At 57.2% G+C, this 17,342-nt stretch overlaps 2 protein-coding genes across 9 annotated transcripts; one reads left to right on the top strand and one right to left on the bottom strand.

Moving 5' to 3' along the window:
• Nucleotides 1-41: 41 nt before the first annotated feature.
• On the bottom strand, nucleotides 42-8,320 carry LOC106984041 (tripartite motif-containing protein 15-like). Of its 7 annotated transcripts, none has more exons than XM_053223332.1 (10): nucleotides 7,562-8,315; nucleotides 7,315-7,372; nucleotides 6,892-7,085; nucleotides 6,298-6,393; nucleotides 4,488-5,333; nucleotides 4,158-4,355; nucleotides 3,186-3,298; nucleotides 2,797-2,829; nucleotides 1,510-1,711; nucleotides 42-968 (listed from the first exon to the last, which is right to left on the bottom strand). In XM_053223332.1, the coding sequence occupies exons 1-5, from the start codon at nucleotides 7,805-7,807 to the stop codon at nucleotides 4,854-4,856; spliced, it is 1,074 nt and encodes a 357-aa protein (XP_053079307.1). In that variant the 5' UTR covers nucleotides 7,808-8,315; the 3' UTR covers nucleotides 42-968; nucleotides 1,510-1,711; nucleotides 2,797-2,829; nucleotides 3,186-3,298; nucleotides 4,158-4,355; nucleotides 4,488-4,853. The 7 variants fall into 7 exon arrangements, with proteins under 7 accessions (XP_053079307.1, XP_053079311.1, XP_053079310.1 ...); XM_053223336.1 differs by having other exon boundaries at nucleotides 4,158-4,707; nucleotides 5,120-5,333; nucleotides 7,562-8,308; XM_053223335.1 differs by having other exon boundaries at nucleotides 4,158-5,333; nucleotides 6,892-7,067; nucleotides 7,562-8,320.
• A 1,703-nt stretch (nucleotides 8,321-10,023) lies between these two features.
• Nucleotides 10,024-16,606, top strand: LOC106984040 (tripartite motif-containing protein 10). Of its 2 annotated transcripts, XM_027051906.2 has the most exons (7): nucleotides 10,026-11,154; nucleotides 12,119-12,214; nucleotides 12,741-12,971; nucleotides 13,504-13,526; nucleotides 13,795-13,910; nucleotides 15,551-15,583; nucleotides 15,920-16,606. In XM_027051906.2, the coding sequence occupies exons 1-7, from the start codon at nucleotides 10,726-10,728 to the stop codon at nucleotides 16,435-16,437; spliced, it is 1,446 nt and encodes a 481-aa protein (XP_026907707.1). In that variant the 5' UTR covers nucleotides 10,026-10,725; the 3' UTR covers nucleotides 16,438-16,606. The 2 variants fall into 2 exon arrangements, with proteins under 2 accessions (XP_053079303.1, XP_026907707.1); XM_053223328.1 differs by lacking the exon at nucleotides 12,119-12,214 and having other exon boundaries at nucleotides 10,024-11,154.
• The last annotated feature ends 736 nt before the right edge of the window (nucleotides 16,607-17,342 follow it).

Genomic DNA, 17,342 nt, shown 5'->3' with positions numbered 1-17,342 from the left:
AGTATGACTGAGTCAGCTGTCTGCACTGGGGGTCCAAGGAAAAGGAAAGAACGGAGATGCGTGGGGAAAATGGCATGAGGAAAGCCAGCAAGCCTGCGGAGCACGACCAGGGCACAGAGGCAGTGCTCTGGCCCGGGTGTCTGTCACATGCTGCCTGCTGTAATTACTGTTCTTGGGCTTTGGACAGACTCCACCTGGGCCGCCCTGGTCCTCAGGGGCACGTCCCGGTGTGTGACAGCTCCTCACGTAAACCAGCAGCCACACACTTGTTTTGTGGAGTCTCTGTTTGCCTCCTGCCCGGTAGTGAACAGTGCTCAGCCTCTCACATTCCAGATTCCCGGAGCCCAGCAAGGCTTCCAGAAGCATCGAGCCCAAGGTCAACTAGGCTGAGGCTCCTGTGCAGGCGATAAAGGCCGGTTTTACATCACAAACATTGCAACACAAATATTTTCAGGTTTTCCAGTGGGGCCACCAAGTGGATTCTTTCCCTCGAGGCAGCTCCAGTCCTCAGACTCAACTTTTCCCTGAAGCCTCTGAATCCTACTTTCTTCCTTATGCAGGGCAATTTAATTTTGGCCCAGGGCCTCCCTAGATGCATACCCACAGCCTAAATCACTGGACACTCACCGTGAGAGTAGCAGCACTAGACGTGGAAATACAGTGTAAGCAGCTCATTTGTGTTCTCAACTTCACACGCGGCCAAAACGCCTGGCCTGCCCAGAACACGAGTTGAGTGCAGGGGAAGTGAGACAAAGCCTCATCATCCAACAGGAACGGGGACGATAATACATATTTGAGAGGTTAGTTGGACCTGAAAGCAAATGTCACTTTATTGAACGGTGGGGTCTGGTAAATCAGGAAACTCGGAGTTACAAGGAGGGACAGGCTTGTGTCGCGGTCACAGATTCCGTTGCCTTTCAAGTTTTCAGCGTCTGGCTGGTTCGTCGTACACTGTATTAGGACGCCCTCTACGAGAAAGAAACGACCGAATGTCAGAATGGAAGGGAGTCTGGGTCCACCCTGCGCCCCGCAAAGACGGGAGCATGTCTGCGCGCATGTCAACGGAACAAATTAATGCAGGCCCAACGACGTTGTTTTTCCCCACGACGGTTATTTTGAAGCTTTGGCAGTTTCTATTGTACTGGTGTTTGGTTTCGTTTTTCAAACTCGCGCTGGCTCCCCGAGCCCTGCGTGTGTCCGGGAGCAGCCCCTGGGCTCCCGAAAGCTCGGCCGCTCTCCGCCCCAGCGCCCCTCGGACTCCCCCCTCGGCCCTTCATTCCGTTAGGAGCCTGTTTCCCAGACAGCTCCGACCGACCGAAGGAGGTGGCGAAGGCGGGGTCGCTCTCCGCGGCGGGCGAGACGGGGCAGGGCACTTGCGCGCTGGGCGCAGCAGGTGCGAAGCCCTGGAGGCCTGGTGCCGGTGCAACAGCGGCCGAGCTCAGGCGCCCCCCACCCCCCCCCCTCCCCGCCTTGCTCCCCGCCCACGCGCCCGCCACGCCCACCGCCTACCTGCGGGCTCTGGGCTGCACTTGCACATGCCCGCGGGGGCGCCCGGAGGTGCCGCCGGGGCAGCGGAGCGCCAAGGGGACACCCTGGGAGCTCCAGGGGCAGTGAGGCAGGTCCTGCTGGTCCCGGGTGAACCTCGTCGGCTTCCTGTCCTCGGAGTGGGCCGTGCTACAGCTGGCGGCCGGAGGGTCCCGGGTCCCGGCCCCTGGGGGAGGAGAGCAGGGCGTGGAGGGGAGCCCTGGGGCGCATGCGCCGCTCGGGGCGGGGCAAAAAGCGCTCCAGTAGGTGCCACCTGCCAGCGCCTTTCTGTCCTGAACCTCGGCTTCCCCTTCTGTTCTGTAAGGACCGAGGCGGGAGCAATGCTACCCAACACGCAAGTGCTGCTCAGCTGTGAGATTTTGTTTTCAAAGTGCAGCCCCTGAACGGCCTCGCCAGGGAGCTTGTAAAAGTGCAGAATCCTGGGGGTGCCTGGGTGGCTCATTCGGTTAGGCGTCTGACTCTTGGTTTTAGCCCAGGTCATGATATCCCTGGGATCAAGCCCCACATCAGGCTCTGCACTGACACTGTGAAGCCTGCTTGGGATATCTCTCTCCCTCTCTCTCTCTTTTCTCCTCCCCCGCTTTCTCTCAAAATAAATAAATAAACTTTTTTTTTTTTTTTTTTTTTGATGCAGAATCTTGGGCCCCATCCCTACTGAACCAGAATCTGCATTTTAACAAGATCCCCCGGGGTGGTTTTCCTTGCACATTAAGTGTGAGAAGCAGAATGTGGTGATATTTGTGGAAATAGTTTCTTCTTTAAGCACCAATCTCAAAGTAAATGCTAGGTTTTAAATTATACAGTATCTGTTCAAGTCAGCAGAGTCTGGCACAGTGCCGGGCATTACACACACATACACACACACACATACACACACACAACCAAGAACTTCATAAATATTTGGGGGGAAATAATGCCTACACAAGTAACAAACATTGAGCCCTCACTATGTGCCAGGTGCTACACTAACTGCCTCATTACCTGGTGGTAATGAGGCATCTACTGCCTCACTTACCTGGTGGCTATGTATGGGGCTAGAACCAGTGTGTTTTCCATTGTCTCTTTCCATTTCCAGTGAAGAGACTGGAACAAAGAGGCTTAACGGCTTGCCAGATGCCTCATACCCAGTGAGAGCTGGAGCAGAGAGCCCAGTAACCAGGTTCCAGACGTGGTGTATTTAACTGCTCTGTTTGCTGCCTTGGGTTGAGTGGGTGGATGAGAGAAAGGCTCCCGAAACCCCCAGCTGTTTACCTGAGTCTGTTTCCAGATGATGCACCAGGCTTTCTGAGCGAAGCAGAAATAGAAAGGTATGTGACTTGCCATCTCTTACAGGTACTCCCCAGGGCAGACCTGGGGACCCCGTGGGGAAGGAGGAGAAGGCATCTGCTTCATGCCTCCTGCTGTGCTCTAATGGCACAGGAGCAGCCCCCACCTGCCAGTGCATGTCCCTGGGGAGAGAAGATCTCTGAGGAATGGTCCCTCTGAGCAGAGCAGGGTCACTAAGGGAAGGCTTGGGTGGAAGACAACTGGAGCCAGGCTTGGAAGGCAGGGGAAGGTGGAGAGGGATGGGGGGGCAGAAGGGCAAGCAGTGGAGGGGGGAGGGAACAGCATGGGGAAATCTGTTACCCCTTCCCCTTTACCTGAGAAGGTCCTTAGCATCTCTGGGAGGGGCAGGATTTTCCTGTGAACATCTCGGATCTTCTTGACAAGGGCAGGAGAAATGGTCTCTGGACTCACAAAAGTCTTCTCACACCTACAACCAGTTCCTCCAGAATTAGAGGAAGGTCCTTCAGGAGAATGTTTGGGGCTTGTGGAGGCTGCAAGAGGTCGTTACCCTGTTTGCCTCTAGAGGACAGTACAGGGTCACTAGGAAAAGGAGAAGGCGCTTGAACTCCTCTGTGACTTGTGTGCTGCTCATTACTAGGGGAAAGGGGATGGGGGAGAACAGCGGGATGGAAGAAAATGTGTCCTTGCGGGTCACCCGCTGCATGACCTTGACAGCACCCCTACCCCCTCCCCCAACCCCTCAACCCCCCCCAAGCCCCTTCCCCCACTTCCTGGTCTCAGCTTCCTCTGCAAACCAGAAGGCCTGCAAAGCCCATCTAGATCGGAATCTCTAACACAACTTGAAAAGTATGTTTGGAGATGCTTCTTGGTTCATGGGCCCCCAGGGTAGACCCCCCGGGGTTCAGGCCCCTGTGGATGCATGACCCACGGCTGTGACAGCTGCTCCCTAGCAGAGCACCGGGAAGGCGCAGGCACTTGGAGCAGAGGAAGGGAGAGGAGCTAATATTCACAGTTCCAGCGGCTGCCCCTTGAGAGTAGTGTTTGTAAATTCTGAAGGAAATGGGGCAGTTGAGGGGGGAAATGGTTGAAGGCAGGCTGCCTGGTCTTTCCACGTTCCGTGCTGACTGTACTTGATAGAAGATGTTCCCCTCAGAATTATGTTTTGGTGTTAACGCTGCCTCGAGCACTAATAATTTCGGGAATTAAATGGATGTTCCTGGATCAGCCTAAAAACCTGATTGTTGTTTGTTTCTTCACTTTTAAGGGGAAAATGTGTCCCTGATACCAAACAATCAGTTTTAAAAACGAACTCTTGGAACACAAACCTTTGAGTGCAGGCTGCCTGTGTGTGTGTCTGCCAAAGCAGTTTTGCGTTTCCGCGCAGCCCGCTGGAGGGCGAGGTCAGAGTGCCCCCCAATGTCCGTGCCCAGGGGACACAGGTGACGGATACAAAGTATACACCCCATGTGTGAAGGAAGCAGGACTGGGAGGAGGCCCTACCTGCTCTGGCTGACGCCCACATCCTACAAAAGAAAAAGAACATGCACTCAGTGTCCTCAGGTCCTTCCCGCCAGAGAGCCTGCACATCCGTTCTTCGTAACGCATTGGCTCAAAGTTCTCCTCTTGAAGAAAGTTCTGTGTGTCTAATGACCTACCCATCAGATTATTCTTTTGCACCATGCCTCCCTACTAATGTGGGACTCTGGCCAGATCATTCAAGCTCACTTCTTTGTCTTAGCCTCATCTTGGGAGCGTGTTCTGCCTCCAGTGATTGAGACATGGTGGAGAACAGGGTCCAGGCCTTGAGTTACCAGCCGAACCTGATGTGACGCAGGATAACGTGAGGACCATCGAAACAGACGCCACTATGGAGTTCTCTCTGTGAACCAGGACCATGCGAGGCATTTGGTACGGATTGTTTATCATCTTTGCAGGAGCTCTAGGAAGGAGGTGCTACTGTTATCCCCATGTTTAGGCGGGCGCAAGGCTCACTGAGGCCACACGGCTGGAAGAGCCTGCCCTCAAACCCAAGAACGGCTGATTCCAGAGTCTTTGACACGACCGCAGTGCAGGGTCAAGTCATCCAGCCTTTCGGGGTCTGCCCCTCTGTAGCGTCTCTGGGCTGAAGAAACCCGACAGCTACCAGTCCCTCCTAGCAGAAGACCTCTGCTCCCCTCTCCTGCCCCTCTGCAGCATCTCCCAACCTCAGCTGCTGTCCCTGCCTGAGCAATCCCTCTCCCATCCCACGAGGCAGGTTGTGGACAGCCCCCCACAGGTAGCAGGACACTTGCCAGCTGCTGGCAGTTCTCCAGCTCCTCGGCCTCAGCTCTGCGCCTGGCAACCTCCTCGGAGAACTTGGAGACGTAGTCTTCTCGCTCCTCGCAGACCTGCACCTCCAGCCCCCTCAGCCTGGCCAGCAGGAGGCCCCGCTGTTCCCTCAGCTCCTGCTGCAACTTCTCAAACACGGCTTCTACCTGCTGCTTCCTGATTTCGATGTGAGTCTGTGAGAGGCAAAAATATAGACGTGGCCGGGAAGAAGCTCAGAAGCTGGGTTCCAGGAGGGTCATCGGTATTCTTACTGTTAAGAGTGATAAGGACTAACTAAGTCTCTTGTATAATATGATGGGTCTCAGGGTAAACTTAACGTGATGAGGGCTATGTTCTTGTCCTACCTGGAGATTCTACCCGTCGTACACATTATATCCTCCGAGCCACAATGAACTTTCACACTAACCTCACCCCACCTCCCATAGGGCCCAGGGGAGATGGCGGTAGTCATTAATCGGAGGGCCACGCAAGCAAAGGAAGTGAGGTTACAGGCAACGCAGAGTGTGTGGCATTGGTCTTAGCCTCCAACATTGCCTCCTGTAGGGCACACTCTGAGGGGGGCACAGGGATGCTGGAGATCCCTTCCTGTCCCAAAACTTGTCTCTTGGTCAGGGTACCAGAAATTCTCATACTGCAGCTTTCCTCATGGATAAATAACCATGTAGCTGGGAGCAGGGAGCCCCACCATTCACCTACCGTGCCCAGGGACACCCTCATGGTGTAGGGTCAGCCTCACGGCCAGACTAGAGGGCAGACCCTTGTATACACTTCCTGGCCCCAAGCTTCCCATCTGAAGGCGATGCTTTCAGGCACTGAGACTGGGATGGGAAGGGTTGCTGAGGGCCAAGGTTCTACAGCCATGTCAGCGTGAACGTGGGCTTTGCTGTGTGGCCTTGGGAGCATCACTTTCCTGGACCTCAGCTTTCTGCTCTGTAAAGTGGCTGATAAGTGGATCTTGGGCTAGAAGTCATCAGAACCATTTCCAGCTGTGATGCTCTGGGATTCCAAAACCTTGACCCCAAATGCCCTTGTGCACACATAGGGAAGTGAATGAGAACAGTTTGCCTCTTCTCACCTGCCAGGCCCCCGGTCTGCTAAGAAAACCCCCAGAGGACAAGGTGCCCAGAAGCTCTTTACCAGAAGCATTTGGAACTTCTGGTCTTCACGACTCTTTATGTCCTCAATCTCTTCTCCCTCCACCCTCAGGGCTTCCAACTGAGTCCTGACACCGTCCTGTGGGGAGAAGAATGGGCAGAAAGGGGTGGCTTAATTCACAGATACGAGTTGTCTGCTGGGTCCCAGGCACACGGCTGACCACTGAGGGATTCAGCGGTGGAAAGGGCTGACCTGAACAGACCAGCACCTGAGATGAGCCAGTCACGACGAAACTGGCAGCCGAGGTGGGAACACAAAGGGCACAGGGGGGATCTCAGAGACAGAAAGCACGTACAGTGGGTCTAGAGGGGTGGAGTGTACTGTGTGTCCCTGGACTGCACACGTAGAAATTGCTGAAATGGTTTAAAAAGGAGTGGGGGGAGAGAGAGCAGTGTCGGAGGAAGTAGCTACATGAGAAGGAGCTGGAAGCAGGAAGGAGCAGGTGCCCAGCCGCCAGTCCAGCTGGATGCTCAGGTCCTGGGAGGGGCGGCTGGGAGATGAGGGGCACGAGGGAGCCATAGGAGGGTTTTGAGCAGGGAAGCAACGTGGTCTGCTGTGTGTTTGCGGAAGATGTACCTCGTGGAGGGTTGGAGGGTGATCGGAGACAGAGAGAGCGGAGGCAGGGAGCACGTCCGAGGCCGTCCAATGTCTGGGTGAAGCACTGAGAGCCTGGATTTGGTGGCGGTTGTGGGGATGAGGCCGAGTTAAAGACCCAAGAGGTGCCTCTGAGAAATCGCTTGCAGACCTGGTGACTGGATGATGAGAGAGATCTGGGGGCAGACAGAGGGGGCAGCGTCCCTGAGACTGGATGGGCCAGGTCATGCCCACTCTCACAAGGAGGAGCCCTGCCTGCCAGTCGCCCTTGCTGGCCCCTCCCGCCTCATCCCTCTGAGTCCAGCAGCCAGGGCTTTGCGAAGTCTCCAGTCTGGGTCCCAGGAGGCCTGGCTCAGCCTGCACACAGTGGGTGGATTGTCCCAAGGGCAGCCAACTCATGCTTACGGTTCTTGGCGTCCATCACCGAGGGGCCTCTGAGGCTGGCGTTGAAGTTCCTGCAAGACTGTGAACAGCCACACATCCAAGTGACCCATGGCCCTCTCCGTCTGGAAGTGTGCCCCGTGTCCCTACGCTGGAGTCCCCTGATGTGCCAGCCAGGGCCTTCACCTAGACCCCTATCCTGTTCCCTCCACTACGTGTGACCAGACACTGTCCCACCCCCAAAGGCCCGAGGTAAAGCCATGCTTCTTACCTGGTTGGGCTGGCAGGCCCCGTCCAGGAAGCCCACGGCGTGGGTGTGGTGGGAGGGGCCCTCTCGACAGCGCGTGCACAGGAGCTGAGCATCATGTCCACAGAAGAAGCATACCTTCTCCCCGTGTTCCTCACAATGCATCTCCTCCAGAGTGCCCAGTGGCACGGGGACTGTGACAGGGTCTGTGTGCCCCTCCTCCTTGCACCATGGACACAGCAGGACCTTGCAGGAGGGCTGGGCCCCCATCCCAGAGGGCAGATGAGGCACGGCCAGCAGGAGGTGTGTCCACAGGTCCTTTGTGGGGCCTCTTGCAGGCCAGACAGGTGGCCTCCTCGTGGGAAGGGGCTGAGGGCATCACGGTGCCTTCCCCAGCCTGTCCACTGAGGCCTCTGCCTCAGGCCACACGAATGTCCTTCCCCAAGATGAGTCACGTTTGCGTGAGTCACTGAGGGAAGACCACGGGAGGCTGAGACGGGGAAGCCACGTGTGCTTCCCCAGAACCACCCATCAGCTGAGTGGGTTCAAACTCCAGCATGGCTCGAATCACCCAGCATTTCCCAGCCTGGTCAGCCTGCTCTCTGTTCCTGGGCTGGGGAGCTGAGCACGGTTTCCTGGAACCACTCCCTGGACCACGGAGGGTGGAGAGACCTGGGAAGAGACTCCACTTCCTGTCCAGCAGAGCAGGTGGGAGCCATAAACCTCTGGCTCTGAGGTGTGTCTGGGGCGGCAAAGTCCATCCTGGGGCACGAGGTGCTCTCGGGGGCCCCTCCTCTGCCCAGGCTGGCCTCCTTGGCTTGTGCGCCCTGCCAGCCCCAGAGCCAGTGTCCCCAACAGGATGACGCTGGGTCACGTTGTGCTTCAATTTTACTCTCTAACTTCAGGCGAGAGAAGGCGAGAAACTGCAATATGAATGATTTGTATTGATAAAATTTGCAAAACCCAGCCCCAAAGGTAACAGACATTTGTGTTGGCTTAGTATTCTCATATTATTGTGTCCAATCTAATACCAACCCTTTGGGACAGGGATGATTACTCTCTTTTTACCGAAGAAAACATGTGAAGTCACGAAGCTGGGAAGCTGTGGGGCTGGGATCAGTCCTGGCCTCCAGTTCGGGCCTCCTTTCCTGGCCTCCTCTCCCGGCCTCCTCTCCCAGCCTCCAGTCCCGGCCTCCAGTCCCAGCCTCCTCTCTCAGCCCCCTCTCCTGGCCTCCAGTCCCAGCCTCCTCTCCCGGCCTCCAGTGCCAGCCTCCTCTCCCAGCCTCCTCTCCCGGCCTCCTCTCCCGGCCTCCTCTCCCAGCCTTCTCTCCCAGCCTCTAGTCCCAGCCTCCTCTCCCGGCCTCCTCTCCCAGCCTCCTCTCCCAGCCTCCAGTCCCGGCCTCCTCTCCCAGCCTCCAGTGCCAGCCTCCTCTCCCAGCCTCCAGTGCCAGCCTCCTCTCCCAGCCTCCTTTCCCGGGCTCCTCTCCCAGCCTTCTCTCCTGGCCTCCAGTGCCACCCTCCTCTCCCAGCCTCCTCTCCTGGCCTCCTCTCCTGGCCTCCAGTGCCAGCCTCCTCTCCCAGACTCCTTTCCTGGCCTCCTCTCCCAGCCTCCTCTCCTAGCCTCCTCTCCCAGCCTCCAGTCCCAGCCTCCTCTCCCGGCCTCCAGTCCCAGCTTCCTCTCCCGGCCTCTTCTCCTGGCCTCCAGTGCCAGCCTCCTCTCCCAGACTCCTCTCCTGGCCTCCTCTCCCGGCCTCCTCTCCCAGCCTCCAGTCCCAGCCTCCTCTCTCAGCCCCCTCTCCTGGCCTCCAGTCCCAGCCTCCTCTCCCAGCCTCCTCTCCCAGCCTCCTCTCCCGGCCTCTAGTTCCAGCCTTCTCTCCTGGCCTCCTCTCCCAGCCTCCTTTCCCAGCCTCCTCTCCAGGCCTCCTCTCCCAGCCTCCTCTCCCGGCCTCCTCTCCTGGCCTTCCAGACAGGTGCTCCTCCTGAGCCCAGGCCCAGGTGATGGTCAAACAACCATGGTTCTTCATCCGATCCCCTGCGTCCTTGGATAAAACCAAAGAAAACTCCCATTGTCACACGGACTGTTCACCCCTTCCCACCGGCCCGCCCCTCCGGAGGGTGCAGCCCTCAGTCCCCTGCGATGGCCGGGCCTGGAAGTGTGGCCAGTCCCAGCTGAGATGTGCCACAGTGTAAAATACACCCCGATTTCAAAGACTTAGCACCAGTTAGAAAGAGCACAAAATCTCTCATTTCTTATCTTTAGACCAATCACGTGTTGAAATGATAGTATTTGGGGTTAACAAAACATTAAAATTAATTTCACTTTTTAGAATATGTCTACTAAGGAAGTGTGCTTGCATCTGTGGCTCACGCTGTATTTCTATGTGGGACACACAGCTCTGAGTGCATATTATGGCCGTCCACCTTCCTCCTGCTGCCTTGGGCAAGAATAACCCAGCTTTGCCCAAGCTCCACACGGACAGCATGGGTGTCATTGGGCTGGGGGGTAGGAGTGTGGGGTGTGCAGTCACCATAAATGAGTGCTGGCCGCTGCTCTTTTTCTCTGTCTCCCCCACGGGGGGTTTGGTGCAGCCTACTTAGAAGCCTGTGGCAGGCCGCTGGGGGCATCACTGGGGAAGCTGTCTGGGCTGTGTTGCCCTGAGCACTGCCTTATCTGGGTCCCGACACCCCCTGCCTGCCCACTGCTTGCCCTGGGTCCGCTGATACCTGTAATCTCCCTGGGCACAGCTGGCCACGTTGCAGGGGCTGGGCTGGCATCTCTGCTCTCTGACTCAGTCTCCCTCCCACCCCCAAAGGAGGGACCTATCTGTCAAGTGTGGGCGGCCGAGATAGCAGCACTGACGTGCGTGTGGATGAACAGGAGGGAACGCTGAGCCCCAGGCTGCGGACACCAGCCCAGAGAGTAACCAAGGTCACCTCTGCAGCTGCGGGCTCTTCGTCCCCCCTCTCCTCTGCTGCTTGTCCGTCTGTCTTGGACCGTCGCATCTGTGGCTTTGGGACAGGGACAGAAGACCCCGGGCGTGTAGGCGGATGCCTTGCCTCTGGGCACGTGTGTGTGCAGGTGACCATGAGGGTGCCCGTGCGTGTGTGAGATGTGCCCGTGTGTCCTGACCGCTTCCCCAGCCAAGCAGAGAGGGCGACCTTGAGGAGCCAGTGGGCACAGCAGCACCATGGCCTCGGCCGCCTCTGTGAGCAGTCTGGTGGATGAGGTCAGCTGCCCCATCTGCCAAGGCACCCTCAGGGAGCCGGTCACCATCGACTGCGGCCACAACTTCTGCCGCAGCTGCCTGACCCGCTACTGTGAGGTCCCGGGCCCGGAGCCAGAGGAGTCCCTCGCCTGCCCGCTCTGCAAGCAGCCCTTCCGCCCGGCGGGCTTGCGGCCCAACTGGCAGCTGGCCAGCGTGGTGGACAACATTGAGCGCCTCAGGCTGGTGCCCACGCCGGGCCTGGACGAGGAGGACGTGTGCAAGGAGCACGGGGAGAAGATCTACTTCTTCTGCGAGGACGATGAGACGCAGCTGTGCGTGCTGTGCCGCGAGGCCTGGGCGCACCAGGCCCACACCGTGCGCTTCCTGGAGGACGCAGCCGGGCCCTACCGGGTAGGAGTCTGTCTCCCCCACTCTGTCAGCATGCAGGCAGCTCTGGGTGCAGGGTCGGTGTTTGTGCGTCCGCACGTTCTGAGCTGTTCACTCACGGCCGACATGTAGCTCGGTGAACGTGCACTGAGCGACGGAGTGGCCATGACGTGAGAGTGTGTGTCCGCACACAGGGCCTCAGGACACAGGGTTTGTATGTGAGGGAATGAGGCCCAAACAGTACGGAACAGGCCGGAGTGTTTGCGTGTTCACCAGTGCGCGTCGGAAGGGGGGGGGGGGGCGGCTGACTGAGTGTGTAAGTGTACTGTGGGAGTGGTCATGTCTGTGAGTAAATGCATGTTTGCACGCAGGTTGGGTACACGTATGTGGGGTGCAGCTTTATCTTTCATTAAATCTGAGCACCTTTGAGTCACTCACACACTGTGTTTCAGCAAATGTGGGTGTCTGCACGCATTGGACGGCGAGGGTCCTAACTGTACTTCCGAACGTACACCTACGTGTGTGTACCTCTACCCAACTCTGTTCTAGAGCAAGCAATGTTTAAAACAATTACGGACTATTCTCACATCATCCGAGTTTCTTCTCCCTTCCGGAATCACACGCAGGAAATTGATTGTATTCACAAGAAAAGCTTGTTTGAATTCGTTTCCTCAAGATCAGGGAGAAAGTGGGAATACTTTCAAAGCAGGGCTTGTCGAGCTCAGGACAGTCCCACAGACAGCTTACCAAAGACGAAACAAGTCGGGGTGCTTATCCTGAAGACAGGAAGGCTCAGGGGGGGAAACCAAGGCACAGCGGTTGCTGGCACAGGTGAAGAGGACAGCTTCTATCACAATTCTTGGAAAGCGAAGCAAGAAGAAAAAGACCCCTCAGGCCACCAACCCCTGGAGGCGGGGGGTTGGATGGGATGACCCCTCTTTACAAGTCGATGTTTCCATCTTAAATGGTTTATGCTCTTTCTCTCCAGGAGCAGATACAGAAGTGTCTTGAGGGTCTAAGAAAAGAGAGAGAAGAGATTCAAAGAATCCAGGCAAGAGAAAACCAGAGGACCCAAGTCCTGCTGGTAGGTCTGTGTCCCTTCCCAGACCCCTTTCCTCCATCCGGACCCAGGTGGCCTGGCATGGAGGGCTTCCAAGTCACTCTGCGTGTGAACCCTGACTCCCTCATGCAAATCTCTGTCCCGAATTTATCTTCCTGTGAGATTAAAGTCGTCATGACCTCATGGAATTGCCATAGAACCGAATGAGATTGTGTGTATAATGAGCTCAGTGCCGTGCATAGAGTGCGCGTTGTGAAGGGCAGGGGATTGGGTGTCCCCATCACCTCCTCATCACCTCCCCTCAGCCACGTGTGTGCGTAGAAGCCCCGGCGGACGGGGCGACAGCCGTGCTGGGGGATCAGTGCAGCCACGGGAGGGATGCCGTACTGTCTAGGGACCTGGGGGTTGGGGCTCTGAGTTTCCACCAAACCCCAGAGGGCATGAACCTGGGCCAGAGGGAGAAGGCAGTGAACCAAGGAAGGAAAAGAAAGCTGAGGAAGGGAAAGAAGGAAGAGAAATGACCCCCCGGCCTCTCCTCCTGCCCCTTCAGTCGCAGGTGGCCACCAAGAGGCAGAAAGTGATTTTCGAGTTTGCGTATCTGAGCCAGTTCCTGGAGGAACAGCAAAGCGTCCTCCTGGCCCAGCTGGAGGCGCTGGATGCGGACATCTTGAGGCAACGGGAGGAGTTCGACGCGCTGGTCGGTGAGGAGATCTGCCGCTTTGGCAGCCTGATCTCAGAGCTGGAGGAGAAGAATGAGAGGCCAGCGCGAGGGCTCCTGACGGTGAGGCCTGGTCCCACGTGCTCGCCTCTGGACCCCTGCACCTGCACCCCCTCCCTCACAGGCCTTTGACTGTTCGTCCCACTGCCCATCGGCAGGGAGAGCTCTGTTCGTGCCGACCTCTCTGGTGGTTTGTGAGGGTCCAACAGGAAAGTGCGGCTGAACGCGGCACTAAGCATCGAGTGCTTTGCAGGCACCAGGAGCTCTTTCCGGGACATCCTGTGCCATGTCACCCCCACCGGTCAGGAAGTTCTTCCCGGTGCATTTCACTTCTGCGCACAGGAGGGAAGACACGCAGCTCCCTGCTGGGGGTGCTGAGAAAGCAGGGGGCCTGGGCCTCCAGCCGGCAGCCAGGTCGCCTAACTGTATGGATCCATAAGATACAGGGCTTGGTGTCTGGGATCCTGATGCCTTGTAAACCCTAAAGCTCTGTGACTCTGGGATCGGGGGCCCTTTGCCTACCAGGGAACACGGTATTTGTCTTTTCTGGGTATAAGGAAGTGGGGACTGATCTGCTCTCCCCTCTTTCTCGCAGGACATCAGAAGTACTCTGCTCAGGTGAGTCGTGGGCTGCCCTCCCCACTCCCGCTTGCGCACAAGCACGCTTCACCCCATGTCTGCACACGGCACCCTCACGTCAGGGGCGAAAGCCCTCAAATGCATGTCCACACGCAGCTGCCCAGAGTAGGTAGTGGGGTCCATCCCAGAGGAAGAAGCTCTGCCCATGGGAACTGCACCTTCACGCCTGGTCGGCAGGCAGCCAGCTGAGTCTGGGGACATTGCCATGGGGGACGATTCCCAAATCCCGACCTTCGTGTGCCCCTAGATGTGAGACCAGGAAGTGCCGGAGACCAGAGGCTGTGTCCCCCGAGCTGGGCCAGAGGATTCGGGACTTCCCGCAGCAGGCCGTCCCACTGCAGAGGAAGGTGAAGCTGTTTCTGGGTAAGAGGACCCGTGAAGCCTGGGCTGGGAATGCCCTCTGCGTGCCCTGCCCCATGCTTGAGTGACGTCTGGCAAGGCTTATACCCCTCTCTTGTCTTATCCGCACATCTTTATAAAATATGCTCGTCAGCGGCACCTGGGCGGCTCAGTCAGTTAAGCGTCCGACTTCGGCTCAGGTCATGATCTCACGGTCCGTGAGTTCGAGCCCCGCGTGGGGCTCTGTGCTGACAGCTCAGAGCCTGGAGCCTGCTTCAGAGTCTGTGTCTCCCCCTCTCTGCCCCTCTCCTGCTCGTGCTCTGTCTCTCTCGGTCTCTCGATAATAAATAAACGTTAAAAAATTAAAAATAAAATATGCTTGTCAGGATAACGTGACAATGAGAAGAGATAATGAAGATGAAGATTTCTGAAAAGATTTAACTGATTTTAAAAATAATTAAATAAATCTGATCTATTGGCATTAACCACTATAAAAAATAATGGTTAACAAAACCTGTCATTCTCAATACTTTAAAAAAGAGGCATTTGTAATGCATGATAAATTTTTTTTTAATTTTTCTTAATGTTTATTTTTGAGAGAGAGAAAGACAGAACACTAGTGGGGGAGGGGCAGAGGGAAAGGGAGACACAGAATCCAAAGCAGGCTCCAGGCTCCCAGCTGCCAGCACAGAGCCTGACGTGGGGCTTGAAGTCACCAGCTGCAAGGTCATGACCTGAGCCGAAGTCGGACACTTAACCGACTGAGCCACCCAGGTGCCCTGCATAAGTTTTTCTTATATAAAGTTTACGTATTTATTTTGAGAGAGAGACAGGGAGAGAGCAAGCGGGGGAGGGGCAGAGAGAGAGGGAGAGAGAATCCCAAGCGGGCTCCAAGATGTCAGCTCCGAGCCCAACGTGGGTCTCGATCTCACAAACCGTGAGCGTCAGAGGCTCAGCTGACTGAGCCATGCAGGCTCCTCTGCATGATAAGGTTTTGATGGTGAACACTGCTCATTAATAACCAGCAGCACTATTTCTCTCTGCCCTGCGTGGCTGACCTGTCTCCCTCCCCTTCCTCCCACACGGCCGGGCACACAGGTGGGAGACCCCAGAAAGGTTGTGGTGACGAGAAAAGGTGTGAATGCTCAGAAGCGGGTCAGGCCTGTGGCTCTCAGCCCCCACCCACAGGACATCAGGAACGCTGCCCCTGGTCTCTGAATGGCCCGCCCGGAAGAGGCCTGCACTCAGTCCACCCTACAAGTCCGCCCAGAGGGCTGGCAATGAAGAGCATTTTACTCTAATCAAAGGCTGGCCGTTGCCTATTCCAGAAATCATTTACAAGGAAAACAAGAAATAAATTAACCCCTTATCTGCTCTTGGAGTAGACGTTTCCGGAGCACCTCACATGTCCTGAGCTCAGTGAGGTCCACCCAGGGCAAGGGCAGTGACCCACGACCTCACCCTGGGATCCTGCTAGGAGCCCATGTCCTTGGCCGTCCGAGTCACAGTCAGGCTTTGGCAAGCGCTGCAGGGATCTGAGGCCAGGTTTTGAACCACTAAACCTTTGTCCCTTCTCTCTCTGGGGCTCAGTTTCCTCTTTGTGAAATGTTCTGTGGTTTTGTGAGACTAAGGGAATCTCATCTTGTTTCACGTCCTCTCTACAGAGAAACTCTGCTTCGAGTTGGACTATGAGCCAGGTGAGCAGCGGGTGTCAGAACGGGAGGGCATGGGGAATCTGAAATCAAAACAGAAAATTTTGCAGGGCTCTACGCTGGGCATGGCCAGAGTCCCCTGCCCACACGTGAGGAGGGGGGAGAAAGGTTATATGGGACTGGGACAAGGTGTTATCAGGGAAGGCTTCCCGGATGAGGGGACTCTGATCTGGTTCTACAATTAACAAGTGACCCGGTGACACACACACTGCTCTGCCTGATGTGCACAGTGACTCCAGCAGGTGGGAGGGAGGGCCTTCAGGTCTTCTCTGGAGGTGCTGAGTGAGTGGCCATCTCTGTCCCTCCGGGCTTTCCCCGCAGCGTGCCTCTCTCTGGACCCCCAGACCTCGCACCCGAAGCTCCTGCTGTCTGAGGACCACCAGCGGGCTCAGTTCTCCTACAAATGGCAGAGCTCGCCGGACAACCCGGAGCGTTTCGACCGGGCCACCTGCGTCCTGGCCCGCGGTGGCTTCACGGGGGGGCGGCACACGTGGCTGGTAAAGCTGGACCTGGCCCACGGGGGCAGCTGCACGGTGGGTGTGGCCCGTGAGGATGTGCGGCGGAAGGGGGAGCTGAGGCAGCGGCCCGAGGAGGGCGTGTGGGCCGTGAGGCTGGCCTGGGGCTTCGTCTCGGCTCTGGGCTCCTTCCCCACGCGGCTGGCCCTGGAGGAGCAGCCCCGGCAGGTGCGGGTGTCCCTGGACTACGAGGTGGGCTGGGTGACCTTCGCCAACGCTGTCAGCCAGCAGCCCATCTACACCTTCACTGCCTCCTTCACCCAGAAGGTCCTCCCCTTCTTCGGGCTCTGGGGCCGAGGCTCCAGCTTCTCCCTGAGTTCCTGAGAGGGCACGGCCGCCCTCCTCCAAGTCCAGACTCATCCGGGGGAGCAGAAATGTGTCGGCTGAGGACTTTGCAAGGACCAGGGCAGTGCCCTGCAGTCTGCTGACTCACCTCTCTCTGGGACCCCCAGCAGAGGCCAGCGCATGTGGGGGCGGACCCTGGCGAGTCCCCAGCCTGAGACCAACCAGCTGTGTGATCACAGGCAGGGCACAGGCCTACGTCACATCTTCTCCCAAAAACATCAGGTTCGTTGCCTCACACCCTCCAGAATCATTTAGTGTGTGCTGACCGTGAACCAGGCAGGATGGCAACCCCTGGCGGTCTGAAAAGGAAAAGGAAAAACTTCAGGATCTGAAGGAACTCACACACCAGACAGAGGACATGGGAGTGATGGAGGCTGGGGATGAGCTGCCCTGGCGGTTGGGGAGCTCAGAGGATGGGGCCTGGCCCCCCCAGGAGGGCTTTCTGGAAAGGATGGCTCTGAGAGATGAGTGTGTTCAGAGGGGGAAGGAGGGATGGCTGACTGGTGGCCCCGGGCCATATTGGGCCGCAGTCCTTGTGAGACCCTGACGCCACTGAGGCCTCCCTCCGCCGGGGGTCTTTCGCCTGAGACCAAGGTGTGGGTCTTGCTGGGAGGCGAGGCCATAACCCATGGACCCTACATTCCCCTGCAGAGAATCTTACTCCACTCTGCTGATCGCCACCTGGGGCCTGGAAAGGGTGGGCAGGGGTGAGGCTTAGCTGTGGAGCCAAGATGCAGGGGTGCAGAATGGCAGGTGGGGGGGGGGCGGGGTGCTGGGTAAACTGCACCAGAGTTCACGCAGCTCCAGGCATCAGGGGGAGAGGAGGGAGCCAGCTCAGGGAAGGGCACGTGCAGGATGCCAGGAGAGACCAGGCTGCGTGGGGC

Source organism: Acinonyx jubatus, chromosome B2 (assembly GCF_027475565.1).
Source record: "Acinonyx jubatus isolate Ajub_Pintada_27869175 chromosome B2, VMU_Ajub_asm_v1.0, whole genome shotgun sequence".
Classification (NCBI taxonomy): domain Eukaryota; kingdom Metazoa; phylum Chordata; class Mammalia; order Carnivora; family Felidae; genus Acinonyx; species Acinonyx jubatus.
Note: the sequence above shows the minus strand (reverse complement) of the source record. Positions and strands in the feature narration are given on the sequence as shown.

Excerpts from the sequence above, each read along its gene's own strand:
- LOC106984041 (XM_053223333.1), bottom strand. The coding sequence starts at position 7,807 with ATGGGGGCCCAGCCCTCCTGCAAGGTCCTGCTGTGTCCATGGTGCAAG. Across the intron at positions 7,373-7,561 it reads GGGCCTGCCAGCCCAACCAG|TCTTGCAGGAACTTCAACGC; the intron begins GTAAGAAGCATG and ends GGCTGTTCACAG. Across the intron at positions 7,086-7,314 it reads GGTGATGGACGCCAAGAACC|ATCTCTCTCATCATCCAGTC; the intron begins GTAAGCATGAGT and ends GTCTGCCCCCAG.
- LOC106984040 (XM_027051906.2), top strand. The coding sequence starts at position 10,726 with ATGGCCTCGGCCGCCTCTGTGAGCAGTCTGGTGGATGAGGTCAGCTGC. Across the intron at positions 13,527-13,794 it reads ATCAGAAGTACTCTGCTCAG|ATGTGAGACCAGGAAGTGCC; the intron begins GTGAGTCGTGGG and ends GTGTGCCCCTAG. Across the intron at positions 15,584-15,919 it reads CGAGTTGGACTATGAGCCAG|CGTGCCTCTCTCTGGACCCC; the intron begins GTGAGCAGCGGG and ends CTTTCCCCGCAG.